Source organism: Lytechinus variegatus, chromosome 13, assembly GCF_018143015.1.
Source record: "Lytechinus variegatus isolate NC3 chromosome 13, Lvar_3.0, whole genome shotgun sequence".
NCBI classification, from domain to species: domain Eukaryota; kingdom Metazoa; phylum Echinodermata; class Echinoidea; order Temnopleuroida; family Toxopneustidae; genus Lytechinus; species Lytechinus variegatus.
In genome coordinates, this window is record NC_054752.1 from 23,898,286 (window position 1) to 23,913,613 (window position 15,328).

A 15,328-nucleotide genomic window follows, 5' to 3' on the forward strand; every position below is an offset into this window, starting at 1 on the left:
CGAAGTCGAACCAAAGATCGTAGGTTCGAGTCCACCCTGGGCAGATGACTGAAGTCAGTGCTTTGTGTGTAAACGTCTCTCCCATGTTTCATAGATGCAGGCTATACAATGGAAAACACTTCGTCCCCCGGATAGGCTGTTAAATGGAGGCCCCGTGTAGAGGAAAGTCACCACCTTTGCACGTTAAGAACCCGCTGCACTATTCGTATAAGAGTAGGGGGAAACCCCGGTGTCGAGGTCCACCTGCATCCCCCCCCCCCCCCATAAGTTATATCGGGAGGAGAGACCTGTGGATCTATAGTGATTCATTTCGCTTTTCGCCTCCAAGGCACAGGTGACGCCAAACAAATAATAATTCAGTGCCCTAAAGAAAATACCAAGGTCATTTCAACTCAATATAGACATGTTATCAGAAAATTACACTCAGAATAATCATGTGTAGAGGATTATAATTTATAATTTGTAAAAATGGTGAATCCCACTCGAAAGAAACTTAGAGATAATGTTTAGACATGAAAAAAATAAAATCATCTGTGAAAGTGTCTTCTTGACCGGACTCATATTATCCGAGATATGAATAAAAATGTAAAGAATATAAAAAAAAATAAACGTTACAGTACTGCTCTACTATAAAAAAAAATCTTCAATTTTCACAGCCCCGTATTTTCCTCTATTCCTTTTCATTGGCATGATTGGAAGGCGTTTTGTCTGATACTATTTCAACTCATAGATAGCACTTATGAATTTTAGATTCCAAAACTTCTTCCCATTACCTGTTACTAATCAGATCGAGATGGCAGCTTTGTTCTCTGGTTCATCCCAGCTTTTGTTATTCATGGACGTTTGCAAAAAAAAAAACAACAACAACCCGGGAGTGGGTGGGGCTGCAAGACCTAAATTTTCGAAGAAACGTAAGAGCGAGGGGATTTGTGATGGGGGAGCTTTTGCATTTTCTAGAATAAAATTGAAGGATTTCGTGCACACTTTTGGTGAATTTTGTGAATTTTGCCCTCTCGATCGGCGGCCCCCGGCTGCGTACGGTCACGTTTGTCATCTTAAAGTCTTTAAAAGGCCTATATTACATTTGTTTGAAACAATTTCGTTTGCAATAAGGCTCGTAATTTGCTGGAACTGCGACCCTGGTCATGAAGAAACACCAGGCTGGGTCAGAAGGGAGGAAACAGAAGGAGCAAAAAAGAACTCCAAGACTGTTTAATTCTCAAGAAATTTATTTTTAAATGCATTTAGAAACGCAACTTTTATACTCCATTTTTGCACAAAATCCCTACCGTGGGGGGGGGGGGGTCCCATAGCCTCTCCCGCTCGATCGCTTCGGTATCTCACGCTGTCAAAAATATTGTGCCCCCTTCGGGATTTTGCCCCCCCAAAATTGAAAGTGTTCCGGCGCGCCTGATCTGGTAATTTTTAAATATCTCGATGTGGTTTCTACTATCTTATCTATTTCTTTTTATTATTAATTTGCCAAAAATTCCTCATATATTAAAGTATGAGGTCTGCTACAAAATGAATATGAGGAAGATCAAAAGCAATAAAAGATTTCTGAAGAATAAAAGGTATGTGAATATTTCAGCCATATGCCTTCATCAGGAAATAAACATGCACTGTACACCTAAAAACTGCGGGGTTTTTTTTCTAGTGATTAACAATGTTTATTAGTGATAAACAGTATTCATTGCGGCATTGCGTAATGTTGATAAACACTGCAGTATTTCCCCCACATTATTTGTTCTCCATATAACCGTCTTGCAAATTAACTGTTCTTGTTGCATATTTAGCCAATGTATTGTTATGCTCTCTTTACTCGTTGATAAACACTGCAGTATTTCCCCCACATTATTTGTTCTCCATATAACCGTCTTGCAAATTAACTGTTCTTGTTGCATATTTAGCCAATGTATTGTTATGCTCTCTTTACTGTACCTATGAATCTCTTGTTTGGGTTGGTTGATCACACTAAGCTAAAATAAATTAACTTAAAATAAAGCAGTGTATATCGAGAAAAACAATGTTTATCGTCTTATTGTACAGTTGGCTTGCCATATGCGCCCATTCTTTACTGCGCCCTGATTGGATAAAAGTCTTTATTCTGCAGTGTCATTGTGATGTCACATCAAATAGTTCGTAGCCGACCAATCAGGTGCGCTACGACAGGCCAAGGCAAGCATATAGCGCATCGAGATGTCAAAATAATATAATACTGCACCCCGGGGGGGGGGCACTCAGTATATAATGCATAGTGGGTATGTGCCGCGGAGGGGACCCCCATTTTTACACTCAAATTTCCGTTCCAAGGCATAGCATTTTTGTCTTATTGAGAAAAAGAACAAAGAAAGCCGCTCCAAGGCATACCATTTTCTTCTTATCGAGAAAAAAATAAGACAGAAATCCGCTCCAAAGCTTCGCATATTTTTCGTTACGCCGTTCCGGTCGCATTGATCTGCTGCGATTTTGATGAAAAGCGGCCGCCGAGCGCTGTCCGACCATCGTCTCTGTGCGAGCGCACCCGGCGGAGGCCGCGCTAGCTGCATCATGCACGCTTGCCCATTCCATAGGGGTGCACTATGCACGTACTCATTTGCTGGCGATCCGTTCCAAGGACCCCCGTTTTCACAAAATTGTAGTTCCGAAGCCCGTTCCGAGGACCCTCCTTTTTACAATAAGCCCGCTCCGGGGCCCCCGTTTTTTGTCTCGCCCGCGGCACACCCCTGCCACTTTTTTGGTCGAGTGCCCCCCCCCCCCCCCGGGTACTGCACCTTGCCGAAGATATTCGCTAGTATTTGAACGTTGATAATACTGCGGTCCAGGAAGAGTCGGGGCAATGGTTTCTGAGAGTCGTATAGTTTTGTGTTTTTCTGAACCTACAGGACGTGAGACCATTAGTAGAGCGCAATGAATCGATTAGATTGAATTCAGGTCGGATAACTATACTCCTGTCAACATTGAAGCTAGAACTTTCAGATGGGGAAAGTAAAAACGCAAACATAGCCAGAGAAACTTAACTCATCTTTATCATGATTTCAAGTTAAGGTATTTGCTCTTTGGACATGTTAGACTGGCAAGGTTTAAACAGGTAATTTGGGAAAGAAAATTATGTGTTGCCTTCTCATGGGAAAAATCATTTAGTTGTCACAATGAAGAGAATCTACCTTGTATTTTCCTTTTATAATTTTGACGTTTATTTTCATAATCAGCAATTTATAAATGTCAACTGTAATATGATTTTCTTTTTGTTGCCATGTCTACAACTAATTTATTATTACTTCAAAACTAGAATTAACGTAACGAATATTCTGTGTTCTTATTTTTCTCAGGTTTAGAATCTGTTCCAGCAGAAAAGTACTTAAATTATAAAGTTTCAGATCAGAATATCAAGAAATTTCTGCTCGTGCTTCACGCTGTCATTTTTAATGTAGGAAAATACCCAATTGCCCATCTTTTTCCTGATTAGGGTGTCCAGTTTTTAGGTCTGAAATCTAAATTTTGTTTCCGCTCACATCAATTGTATATAGTTATCTGTTTATGATAACAAAAAGTCCTTAGAATAATGTCTAGTTCTTAGGTCGGAATGCCAAAAATTTTCAGCTAGTAGTATAGAAGTAGTAGTAGTAGTAGTAGTAGTAGTAGTAGCAGTAGTAGTAGTAGTAGTAGTAGTAGCAGTAGTAGTAGTAGTAGTAGTAGTAGTAGTAGTAGTAGTATAGTAGTAGTACAAGTAGTAGAAGTAGATCTAGCAGTACTAGTAGTAGTATAGCACATGGGCGGAAATCCCAGGGGGGACTCGCCCCCTACCAAAAATAGCAGGGACACAGTATCAAAATGTCCCCCTACTATTTTGGTCCTATGGTGGTTAAAAATACGTCATTCACAATCAAAATAATACATGTATTTTGAACTAAATGACCTTAGATTTTTGGTGAAAACCTTTCTTTTTTTGGGGGGAGGGTTAAAATGGGCTTACATTTTGGTTGATAACCTTTTTTTTCCAGCCCCTGGTCCGCCCTATTTGCCTTTGGGGATAGATTTATAGCAGTATAGCAGTAGCAGTATCTAGTAGTAGCAGTAGTAGTAGTAGTAGTAGTAGTAGTAGTAGTAGTAGTAGTAGTAGTAGTAGTAGTATATAGTAGTACATGAGGAGTAGTATAGTAGTCAGTGGCGGACCGTGCACCCCGAGGAGACAAAGCATTGGGGGGGGGGGCACTGCATTGTTTGTGAACAATGCCGTGCCGCCCCCCCCCCCCAATGCTTTGTCTCCTCCGGGTCACGGTCCGCTACTGGTAGTAGTAGTAGTAGTAGTAGCAGTAGTAGCGTCCGCATCACTGACGGATCCAGGGGGTACACCCGGCCTGTGCCCCCCCCCCTCCCTTGAGAAGCAATTTGTAATGTAAAAAAAAAATCGTTGAATCAAAAATATGCCCCACCCCCTTTTTTTTCAAAGTGAAGACTTTTTTTCCTTGTCAATTTTTTTTCCTTGGAGAAATGTGTCCCCCCCCCCTTTGGAGAATCCTGGATCCGCACCTGGTCCGCATGATGCTATGCTGTAAACAAACAAGTGCAAGGCTAGCAAGCACTTTCACCATTCCCTTGGTTACCGCACGCTGATTGGATAAAAGTTTTTCTTTTAGGAGATGTCATTGTGATGTCACACCAATAAGTTCGGTCACAGGTTGGTTCATCATTCCTTTGGATAAATTGGTTACGTACCGGGAATCTCATAGATTATTGGCAAAGCAGTGGCGGATCCAGAGGGGGGCGCCCTGGGCGCCCCCCCCCCCTATTTTCGCCGGATTTTTTTTTTTTTTTTTTGGATGGTTATATTTACTGGATTGGTACAATGTAGTCAATTTCAAGGGCTAGATCTAGTCAAAACTATATTTTATCTTACGCTCATGGCCTTTGTGTTCGCACAAATGCACCTCTGTCATACTGTATTGCAACATGTAAATTCCGGAATTCCAGGGCGCGCAAGTCGATTGGTTGGAAAATTGCACCACTTGTAATCGGGAGTTGCAGTGCAGTGACCAGTGTGAAGATGTTGGATTGGATATCATTTTTTCCCGAAATTTTGTGTTTTTTGTAACATGCGTTTGTCCGTCTTTATGGCAAATACATGTAAATTGTAAGTAACAGATCGCGAGAGAAAGTGTCAACGATGCGAATGATAATGTCTATCCCCGAGATTATTCTTCACTCAAAGATGAAGCCCTATATCGGGCGCCACGTGCGCAGCATTATCATTCTGCCTTGGTCATGTACGTTTTCACTGAAATGTATAGGTCAGACATATTTGTATTTAATGTAAACTAACTTTTACACTTTCTGGTAGATTCAGAGGCATATTATCCAGGGTGCCCCAACTAAGTTTCGCCGAAGCAATCATTCCAACGAATTATCAAGGAGCAAAATTGTATATTCTCAATCACCAGTCGACCCCACTCCGCGTTTGCTGTGTATAGGCAGCTATATGTCAGCGTAAGGAGCGAAGATTTTATGTGACGGGGGGGGGGGGAGAATAAAAATACTTTCGTGCTGGGGAAAAACGTCCCGAGGACACATTGTGTATTGTTAAAAAGTAGAAATTGTGACATGATGAGAATCCCCTTAAGAAGCATTATATTACTTTGAGGTTGTGCAGAATGACTGGATTATTGAAGATGATTTGAAAATAATACGAGGGAAAAGGTTGATTACCAGAAGATGATGTCGTTTTTTTTCTGTAGTTTGTAACAATTTACTGTGCATTTTGGGGGAAAAAGAACCAAATTTTATGCATGTTGCCATACGACTAAACAATTCTCGTTTGAAACACACAATGTAAATACACAAATGACAATAAACAGAATGGATTATTCGGAACTTATCGATTACAAGTCTCAGTTTCGTATCATTTAAATTTGACGTTTCAATCACACGATGCAAGCAAGTGAAGAGCCTTTGCCAAATGTATGTTTTGAATGACCGTAGACGATGTGTGACTGGAAACCAGCTCCTAAATGAGTCAGTATGTGTCTTTTATTCATGAAGTTACAGTGATTTAAGTGTGCATTTTTCTTCTAAAAGTGCTCTCAAAATACGACTTTTGGACACGATTTTTTGAAAAAGTCCTTGCCGTGGGAGGGGATATCCCCCCTCCCACACCCTCCCCCCGCTCGGTCGCTTCGCTCCCTTGCCGCTGGCGCCCCCCCTATTTCAAAATCCTGGATCCGCCCCTGCAAAGTATGGGAGTATGGATATCTCAAGGTCAGTGGCGCATCCAGGATTTTCCAAGGGGAGGGGGCACATTTGTCTGAGGAAAAAATTGACAAGCAAAAAAATAATAACAAATTAAAAAAAGAAGTTTTCAACCAAAAATTAAGGATATTTCATGCAGGTAAAATTTTGACAAGCCCCCGAAAGGGGGGGGGGTTATTTCATTACAAATTTTAATTTTGCTTCTCAAAAGAGGGGGGGCGCATAGGTCGGCTGTGCCCCCTGGATCCGCCACTGCTCGAGGTTTCTTTGACAACAAATAAAACCACCCCCCCCCCAAAAAAAAATGGGGGTACTATAATCTTCTTTCGATGATTGCTTCCACAGAACGATATCAGCCTATCATTATCATTGCTCGAAAAATAATTTTGCCTTCTATTTAGACGTACCGGTATTTTGGTCATGCTTTTTTTTATTAAAAAAAATGTTTAGAAAGACTTTGGAAAGCTAAGACGGAGAGCCCGGCCGCCGCGAGATGCATCCTTTTTGGCGTAATAAAGTATCGAGCAAGAGCATATGAGCAAGAGCAAGCCTCGCGGATCGAGGATCGCTCGCGCGATTTATTTTTTTTTAGCTAGATATTAGATACAAGTATACGTACGTACCGGTACCCAAAGCCGGAAGCGCGTTTCCGTTTTACACCCTGGCGAAGGCATTTTCCGGAAAAGTAGCCAAAAAGCGACTAGTGAAGAGTCTACGTCTACGTTTGTTTACATTATCAGCTGGGCGCGCGATCCAAAGTCCGCACCGAAGTTATTCGCAGCTAAGCTTATACTTTCCAGGTTCAATACGAATGTTTGCCTTGATCATTTGCCTTGCCGATTTGCTGTCTGTCTTTCTCTCTATCTGTCTATATATCTATCTCTCAAATTCTATCTCTATCTATCTATGTAACTGCAGTATCTATCTATCTAATAATCTTCTCTGTCTCTCTCATTCTTTATCTAACATCTATCTCAAATTCTCTATCTCTCTCTATCTATCCATCCATCTGTCTGTCTTTCTCTATTTCTCTCTCTCTACCTACCTATGTAACTACAGTATCTATCTGTTAATTTGTCGCTCTTCTCTCTCATTCTTGATCTATCTGACATCTATCTATCTCTCAAATTCTCTATCTATCTCTCTATCCATCTGTCTGTCTTTCTCTATTTCTCTCTATCTATTTATCTATTTTTAACTAGAGTATATCTATCTATCTGTTAATTTGTTAATAATCTTCTCTATCTCTCTCATTATTTAATTATCTATTTAATATCTCTCTCTATATATCTATCTATCTATCCATATGTCTGTCTTTCTCTTATTCTCTCTATTTACCTATCTATTTTTTAACTTATCTATCTGTTAATTTGTTAATATTCTTTGTCTCTCTCCCTCTTTATCTACATGTAACTAACATCTATCTATCTCTCATCTATCTATCTCTATCTATCCATCTGTCTGTCTTTCTCTATTTCTCTCTATCTATATATCTATCTATGTATCTATCTATCTGTTAATTTGTCTATCTTCTCTGTCTCTCTCATTCTTTATCTTTCTATCTATCTAACATCTATCTGTCTCTCAAATTCTCTCTCCTTCTCTAGCATCTGTCTTTTTTTCTCTCTTTCTCTTTGTCCATATGATCTATCTACAACATCTCTCTCTCTCTCTAGCTGTCTATCTATCTATCTATCTATCTGTCTATCAGTGTCTCTATCTATTTATCAGTCTTCTATATCTATCTTTCGGCAGCTTCTAAGTGTATCAATCCCCGGGGGGCCACTTCCATTCACGAGTGGATACCATGCGCGACCATGGGGTCTCGAAAAGCACCCTAAACACGTAATTTCCATATTCTGAAAATGCACCCCTTAACAAGTATTGGCGTGTGAAACCCTACCCTTAACAAGTATTGGAAACAAAACGATACTCTTGGCAAATATTCCCTGAAATGAACCCCTAAACAAGTACAGGAATGTTTTATTGTTACGGGTACTTTGGTTGTCGGCTTTACCTTTTTGGTTTAGTACGACCCCACCTTCTGCACCTCGCGCAAATAGGACTCTAAACACGTAGTGTTGGGGCAAAAAGGACTTCCTTTATAAAACATTTTAATTTTGTTTTATCATCCCCGCAAATTCGACCCTAAACACGTAATTTTCCTAGCGAAATAGATACCCTTTTTTCATTATTTTTGTGTTTTTGACACCCTTTTCACGTTACGTACGTAACGTGCCCTATCGTGAAAAGGACATCCTTTTTACGTGTTTTTTTGGTCGCGCATGGTATCCACTCGTCAATGTAAGTGGCCCCCCCGGGATCAATCTATCAAACTTCAATTTGTCTTTACGTTATAAGTATCTGTTTATTTTGATTTTGTCTGTCATTCTATTCATTAAGTTAATAATTTATTTTTAGAAAAAAAACTCTCATAAAAAACGCGACTGCAAAAGCATGTTCGGATTCACTCCTGACTGCCGCTTTCTCTGTACATGAAGTGCCGAGGAACTCTGTGCTCTGATCAGTAACTGTGCAAATTGCATGCGGTGGTGGACTCGCCTGGGTCGCACGCTGCATGCAACCAGCGACGTGTGTAGACTCTTCACTAGTCGCTTTTTGGCTACTTTTCCGGAAAATGCCTTCGCCAGGGTGTAAAACGGAAACGCGCATCCCGCGCCGGAACCTCACACACGTGTACGTATTTTACACGCGCGCACAGGATCTAGGATAGATCAAGAAAAGGCGTATTTTGACTTGTTTTGATAAGGTGAGATTCTGGAATAAGTAAATAAGTAAGAAATCATTTAAAGGATTTTCCTTTAGTACTTTAGATAATTTTATCAACAGTAAAATTATACCGATACATGACACATTAGTAGTTAAACTTTTAAATTAAAGTCTTTTTATTTGGCTATATTTAATTGTAGTAATGGAGAGCCGTACCGTACCCACCCGTTGCTATAGATCTACGGTAGATAACGCCGAAGGCCTCCGTAGCCGCAGGCTAGGCATGATCTGCCGTCGACCGTTGTTGGGCACCCACTCCTTGGCTTTAGGCGAGGGATCGGATAGGCTCCACCACACTTCACTACCGCTACCCTCTGCTCCACCTGGAGCGGAGGGTAGCGCCGGTAGTGAGGTATAGCCATAAAGTTATATAAACCTTTTACCGGTACGTATTTAACTCTAGACTAGTATGGCCGTAGCCTATCCGAACGCCCCCACGGCCACTTGAATGGACGATTTATGGGGGCGCTTCCGTGTACCTAGTCTAGAGACTCTAGACCAGCTATGTTCAGTCTGTGTTGGTTGTTCGGCTGAACTATGTTGGCTCCATTAGGCATTAGTCTATAGAGACCAAAGTTGTAGCTCGATCTGTACAGGGACTCAATTGCCATAGGATAGGCCTACTTTATGTAAGTTTGGATAAAACAGGGAAGTGAAGTTGCGCGACAGCCTGAACTGAAGTATGCATTTCAGGCCAAAATGGAATAGATCTAGGCCTATTATTATTAATCTTTATTTTGGACGAGGTCACAAGTTCTTTTTATTTTTTTGAAATAAAGACAAAAATCGATGAGTCCCCATGGGGGGGGGGTGTACGTAACATTAGGCCTAGATAATTAAAATTTTGATTAATTAGCTGATATTTTGAGCCTATACTTTTTTAAATTTATAGTTAGAACTTGGGTTAGAATTTTTAGATGACAGATCTACGACAAAAATAAAAGACCTCTCTAACAAAAACAGGCCTAGGCCTAATCTAAAGTTGAGTTGAATCTATCCTAATGTCATTAGTCAAAAGACTAGTCTAACTCTAAGTAAAAACATTAGTTCTAAGTTAGATCTAGACCAAAAGCTTCGGTCCTGTTATGGTTGTTCCGCTGAACTCCGTTGGCTCCACTCACCAATACAGAGACCGAAGTTCTAACTCGATTTGTATGGGGACTCAATGGCCATATGTTTATTAAGTTTGGATAAACCAGGGTAGTGGGAGTTGCACGACAGCCGAAGTAAGTCACTGTTTTTCCCCTTTAAAGTTTATCTTTTCCTGTTTTGGTGCATTCCAGGCCAAAATGGAATAATTATCCTTATTTTGGTCCTGTTTTGATATATTTTTATGAAATAAAGGCAAAATCGATGAGCCCGTCGGGGGGATTTTGCATTGTTAACCCCCTATTGGCGGAGAAAAAAAAAGGTTAAAAAAACTCCTCCTCGAAACAGACGGCTGCCAGCTGTCTAAATTAGATCTAACTTGAACATAAAGTTAGGTCTAGATATTTTTTCTATTTTCTATCTAGATCTCTAAATCAATGTCTGAAATTAACACTATCCGAATTTCATTTTGGAACAGATTAACACTGCGTTAAAGTTTTTATGGTGCCTAAGGTTACTTCAGAACCAGAAGAGTGAACCAGTCCACAGGCCAAATTTAGATGTTGGGACCCTTAGGAGAGCCAGGCAGTAGAAAACCCAAGCCCAATTATTACTATAGGCAATAATGGACCAAGCAGCCTTTCTTACTCGAAGTGGTGCTATTGCAAATGACGGGTCAAACTTCAACAAACCCAATGAATGCTTAGCCCCTGAAACCAAAGGTGGATTTAAAGACGGGTTTGAAGGTGCGTCAACAAGTCCTAAAGACCCAGTTCCTTTCGCAGACAATGTTATGAAGACTGATGTTGGGCCAAGAGAAACAAGTTCACATCTTGATGAGATTTCCCAGAAAGAACTTGGAGCTGGTCCTGGTCCAGGTGGTGATACATCAGAGTGCACAGAAAGCAAGATGGATTCCAGTCATGAACCCATTGGCATTGATGCTGTGATGACAGGTACTGCTACTCTTGAATAACTTTTTTTTCAATTCTTTTCATTTTTGGGGATGCACGTCATAGGGCAAAACTTTGAATTATTCAATAGTTTTGTTATTTCTTGTCCAATTTTGTAGAAATTTTCAGTGTTTGTTTGATTTTACTCTTAGTCTCACTCATTAATTTTCATATCTAAAATGAGAACACATTCAAGGAATATTATATGGAGAAATCATAGTTATTGCTGCAGGAGGATACAGAATAAAATTTGAGATTTTCAAAATATCATGAGATTTATAGTGATTAAAGTATACAACATTCTCCTAATATGGGGGTACTGTAAGAGCACAAGGGAAGGGGGGGGGGTCTATATATATTGTTTCCACTATGGAATGAACTTCCACATATTAGCATCTTAAATAATTCACTAACAATGCTTCCTTTTAAATGTAACTCTTGCCCCTCTTTAATAAGTTTTCTACTCTTAATCTTTTCTGCACCATGAGTATCCACTCATGATGGGTACCGATGCATTACAAATGTTCATATTATTCATTTATTATCAAATTTAATTGAACAAGTGGAATGCCTCTGGCCGTCTCACCTGCATCACGCGATTCAACATAGCAGCAGTGCTGACTTTGAAAACTACTATAACTCGCACAAGATGTTCAGTGATACTTGGTTACTCTTATTTCCATGTTTTATGAACTAGACCAATACACTTTACAGAGATAGGATGGTAATTCAACAAATATCCCCAATGTGGCCAAAGTTCATTGACCTCACATGACCTTTGACCTTGATCATGTGACCTGAAACTTGCACAGGATATTCAGTGATACTTGATTACTCTTATGTCCAAGTTTTATGAACTAGACCAACATACTTTCAAAGTTATGATGGTAATTCAACAAATACCCCCAATTTGGCCAAAGTTCATTGACCCTAAATGACCTTGATCATGTGACCTGAAACTTGCACAGGATGTTCAGTGATACTTGATTACTATTATGTCCAAGTTTCATGAATCAGATCCAAAAACTTTTTGATTGTAATTCAACAGATACCCCCAAATCGGCCAAAGTTCATTGACCCTAAATGACCTTGGTCATGTGACGTGAAACTCATGCAGGATGTTTTTTGATACTTTATCCTTACGTCCAAGTTTAATGAACTAGGTCCATATATTTTCTAAGTTATGATGACATTTCAAAAACTTAACCTCAGGTTAAGATTTTGATGTTGATTCCCCCAACATGGTCTAAGTTCATTGACCCTAAATGACCTTTGACCTTGGTCATGTGACATGAAACTCTAATATGATGTTCAGTAATACTTGATTAACCTTATGGCCAAGTTTTTAATGAACTAGGTCCATATACTTTCTAAGTTATGATGTCATTTCAAAAACTTTACCTCAGGTTAAGATTTGATGTTGATGCCGCTGTCGCCGTCGGAAAGCAGCGCCTATAGTCTCACTCTGCTATGCAGGTGACACAAAAATTATTCATCATGATTCTTTCTTCTGTTTTAATAGAAATTGAAAGAGAAGTCAAGATGGAATGCATGCAATGGACTCCTATTTTTGTGTAAGTTGAGGGTACAGATCACTGGCGAATAGATTTTTTTTGGGGGGGGAGGGGGTCAGGGGCCTTGGTTCCCTAAAACATCAAAAATTAAAAAGGAGAAAGAGAGAGAAAAGAAGACTGAAATATGGTACTATTTTTTATTGAGGTCAAAATTGAGGACAAAATTGAATTTTCATTTTGAAAAGGCCAACATTTTTCTCACTCCCTTTGATTCATCTGTTTTAAATTGATTTTGCCCTATATGCCACGTTGTGGCTCCTAAAATATTTTGGCTCATTATGCCACTGATAAAGGTGATCTTTACATTGGTTTCTGAAGGTTTCAATTGGCTACTTCCTCCTAGAACTGGAAGATTTATCATTCAATCGTTTACTAGGAGCCCATTAATTGACAGATTTTACTTTTATCTACTTTTTCAATTTGGACTTCTAAGATTGAGTATGTTTCACTTTTCCGCTTCCCTTTTTCTTCCAGGGAAAGCGAGCAGTTTGAGCTCCTAAGCTCTGATCACGTTGACAAGCTGCTTCGGGATGCGCACGCCTTGGAAGAGAATCTGATCGAGCAGAAAGAAAGATTGTTATCCCATCTGAAGCTTCTATCCCAGACCCTCAAGCTGAACGTACCATAACCACACAAAATTGCTTTCGACCTAATGGCTTCGTGTTTTAACCCTCATCTGCAGTTAGGTTTGTAATTGTTCTCATATAGGTTTTTGGCATTGATTCACATGTATGTACGTATGATTAACCAATGTTTATAATGTACATGTAGTGTGTATCTGAACTTTTTGTAATGACATGTATGTTTAAATGTAGAAATTTTTAACCAAGGTCTAAATGCGTTTGTGTATCCGATACTGGCATTAATATTTATACCCATGTGAGGTAAAAAAAAAAAAGATACCTCAGTGACCTCACAAATACCCAATTTAAGGAAAAAATTTGTCATGAACACATAATCATGACCGAAGTGTATCTTCTCCCAAATAATGTGATACCATATTTATGTGGTGTGTCTTCATGCTTGGATAATCAGTAGGTATTCTTTGCAGTGTTGTAAATTTTGATTTGCACCGAAGTATAAAGGCATGGCTGCAATGAATGAATCAACATGCCAATGATGTCATAATCCTACAAGGGTTGCATTAAAATCCATTGCAAAATTGTTCAATAGAAACTTTTTAGCATCAATTCTCCTTTAATTTCATTCTAAAGGGATTTGCAAGTATGTTAACTATTTATTCATTTATTTATTTATTATTTCACATCTTTATACAGGGTAACCAATTCAGCTATACACGATAAAAACATTAACAAAGATAAAATGCTTGCTTGCAATCAGACCCTGTTAATCAAAATACAAATCATAATGGTAAATATAAACAGTACATAATATGCAAAATAGACAAGAAATAAATCTTTACAAATCCAAACCCTCCGTACTGTCATCAGATTCATCAGAAACACAAATATGTAAAATCATGTAGAATTATTGCATTATTGGCTTCTAGGTTTAATCATAACAGCCATGCCTTACTTTGGTGCAAATCAAACTTTACATCACAGTAAAAAAACAATACGTCCAAGCATTATCCAAGCGTGTTGACATACCACGTAATTATGGTATTTGGGATTATTATTTTGGAGAAGATACTCTTTCAGGCCATATAATCATGTGTTCATGACAGATTTTATTCTTAAACCTTAATTTGGGGATTTGTGAGGTGCCATTTTTTTTTTACTCACACAATATATTTTGAGAGGATGCTTCTTCCATTATGTGTTCACGTAAAAAGGGTGAAATATGATACATGTTTTTTAATATAATATCAAATCTATTTCAAAATTAGACTTTTATTACAAAAGACCCAAATTTTTACTTCATGACTTTGCTCTATATTTTTTTCTTGATTTTTGGGGGGGTTGTGTAGAAAGTTCAACCCCTTACACCATATTTTTCCCCTCAAAATATTTGGCTCATCACACCATTGACTATAAATATACTGACCTTTTGAAAGTTCAGAATGTTATACATCAAACCCTGATTCAATGAATCCAGTCTTTAGTTGAATAATAAAAGTGTGACTTGCTGATAGCAATTGTGTAATATTTCCAAGATAAATCAAAGGTTACACAAACAATATGGTACTCAATAGTGAAAACATATTTCTGTTTCTTTCCAGTGAAGTTGCATTGGTTTGAGAACATGACGGGTCATTTCATTTAGTGAGTCAAAAAGCTGGCATCAATTCTTTTTGCATTTTTAAAACATGTCTGCATTCGTAAACTAGTTCAGTGATTTTACAAATTGGCTTAATCTTAATTTTTTGTTAGATTGGAAATTGAAATAAAAAGAAGTTGTCATATCTTAGAGATTGTCAGGTGAAAATGATGATGAAATGCTTTTCAGAACTAGATATCCAATCTCTCTCTTATTACACTCATTGACTTTCAAGAAGAGTAGAGATAACAATAATAATAATAGCTGGATTTATATAGTGCTTTTTGCCTAAAGATACAAAATGCTGCTACTATTACCCCAGCTTTAGCTTGCTCAGTGCATTCAAGAAATGGCGGGTACTCATTTGCCTCACCTGGGTTGAGTGCAGCATAGCTTGGGTAAATTTCTTGAAGGAAAACACACCATGGACAAGATAAGGGACTGTTCCAAAATTGT

The 15,328-nt window shown here is 38.8% G+C and overlaps 1 protein-coding gene across 1 annotated transcript; it reads left to right on the plus strand.

Moving 5' to 3' along the window:
• The first annotated feature begins 10,750 nt into the window (after positions 1-10,750).
• LOC121425973 lies at positions 10,751-13,593 on the plus strand. Its single transcript, XM_041622103.1, has 3 exons — positions 10,751-11,081; positions 12,601-12,652; positions 13,127-13,593. The coding sequence occupies exons 1-3, from the start codon at positions 10,751-10,753 to the stop codon at positions 13,278-13,280; spliced, it is 537 nt and encodes a 178-aa protein (XP_041478037.1). The 3' UTR covers positions 13,281-13,593.
• The last annotated feature ends 1,735 nt before the right edge of the window (positions 13,594-15,328 follow it).

What these genes read in the sequence shown, in the direction of transcription:
- LOC121425973 (XM_041622103.1), top strand. Translation starts at nt 10,751, where the DNA reads ATGGACCAAGCAGCCTTTCTTACTCGAAGTGGTGCTATTGCAAATGAC. An exon ending in CATTGATGCTGTGATGACAG is followed by an intron (nt 11,082 to 12,600) that starts GTACTGCTACTC and finishes CTGTTTTAATAG; the next exon opens with AAATTGAAAGAGAAGTCAAG. An exon ending in CAATGGACTCCTATTTTTGT is followed by an intron (nt 12,653 to 13,126) that starts GTAAGTTGAGGG and finishes TTTTTCTTCCAG; the next exon opens with GGAAAGCGAGCAGTTTGAGC.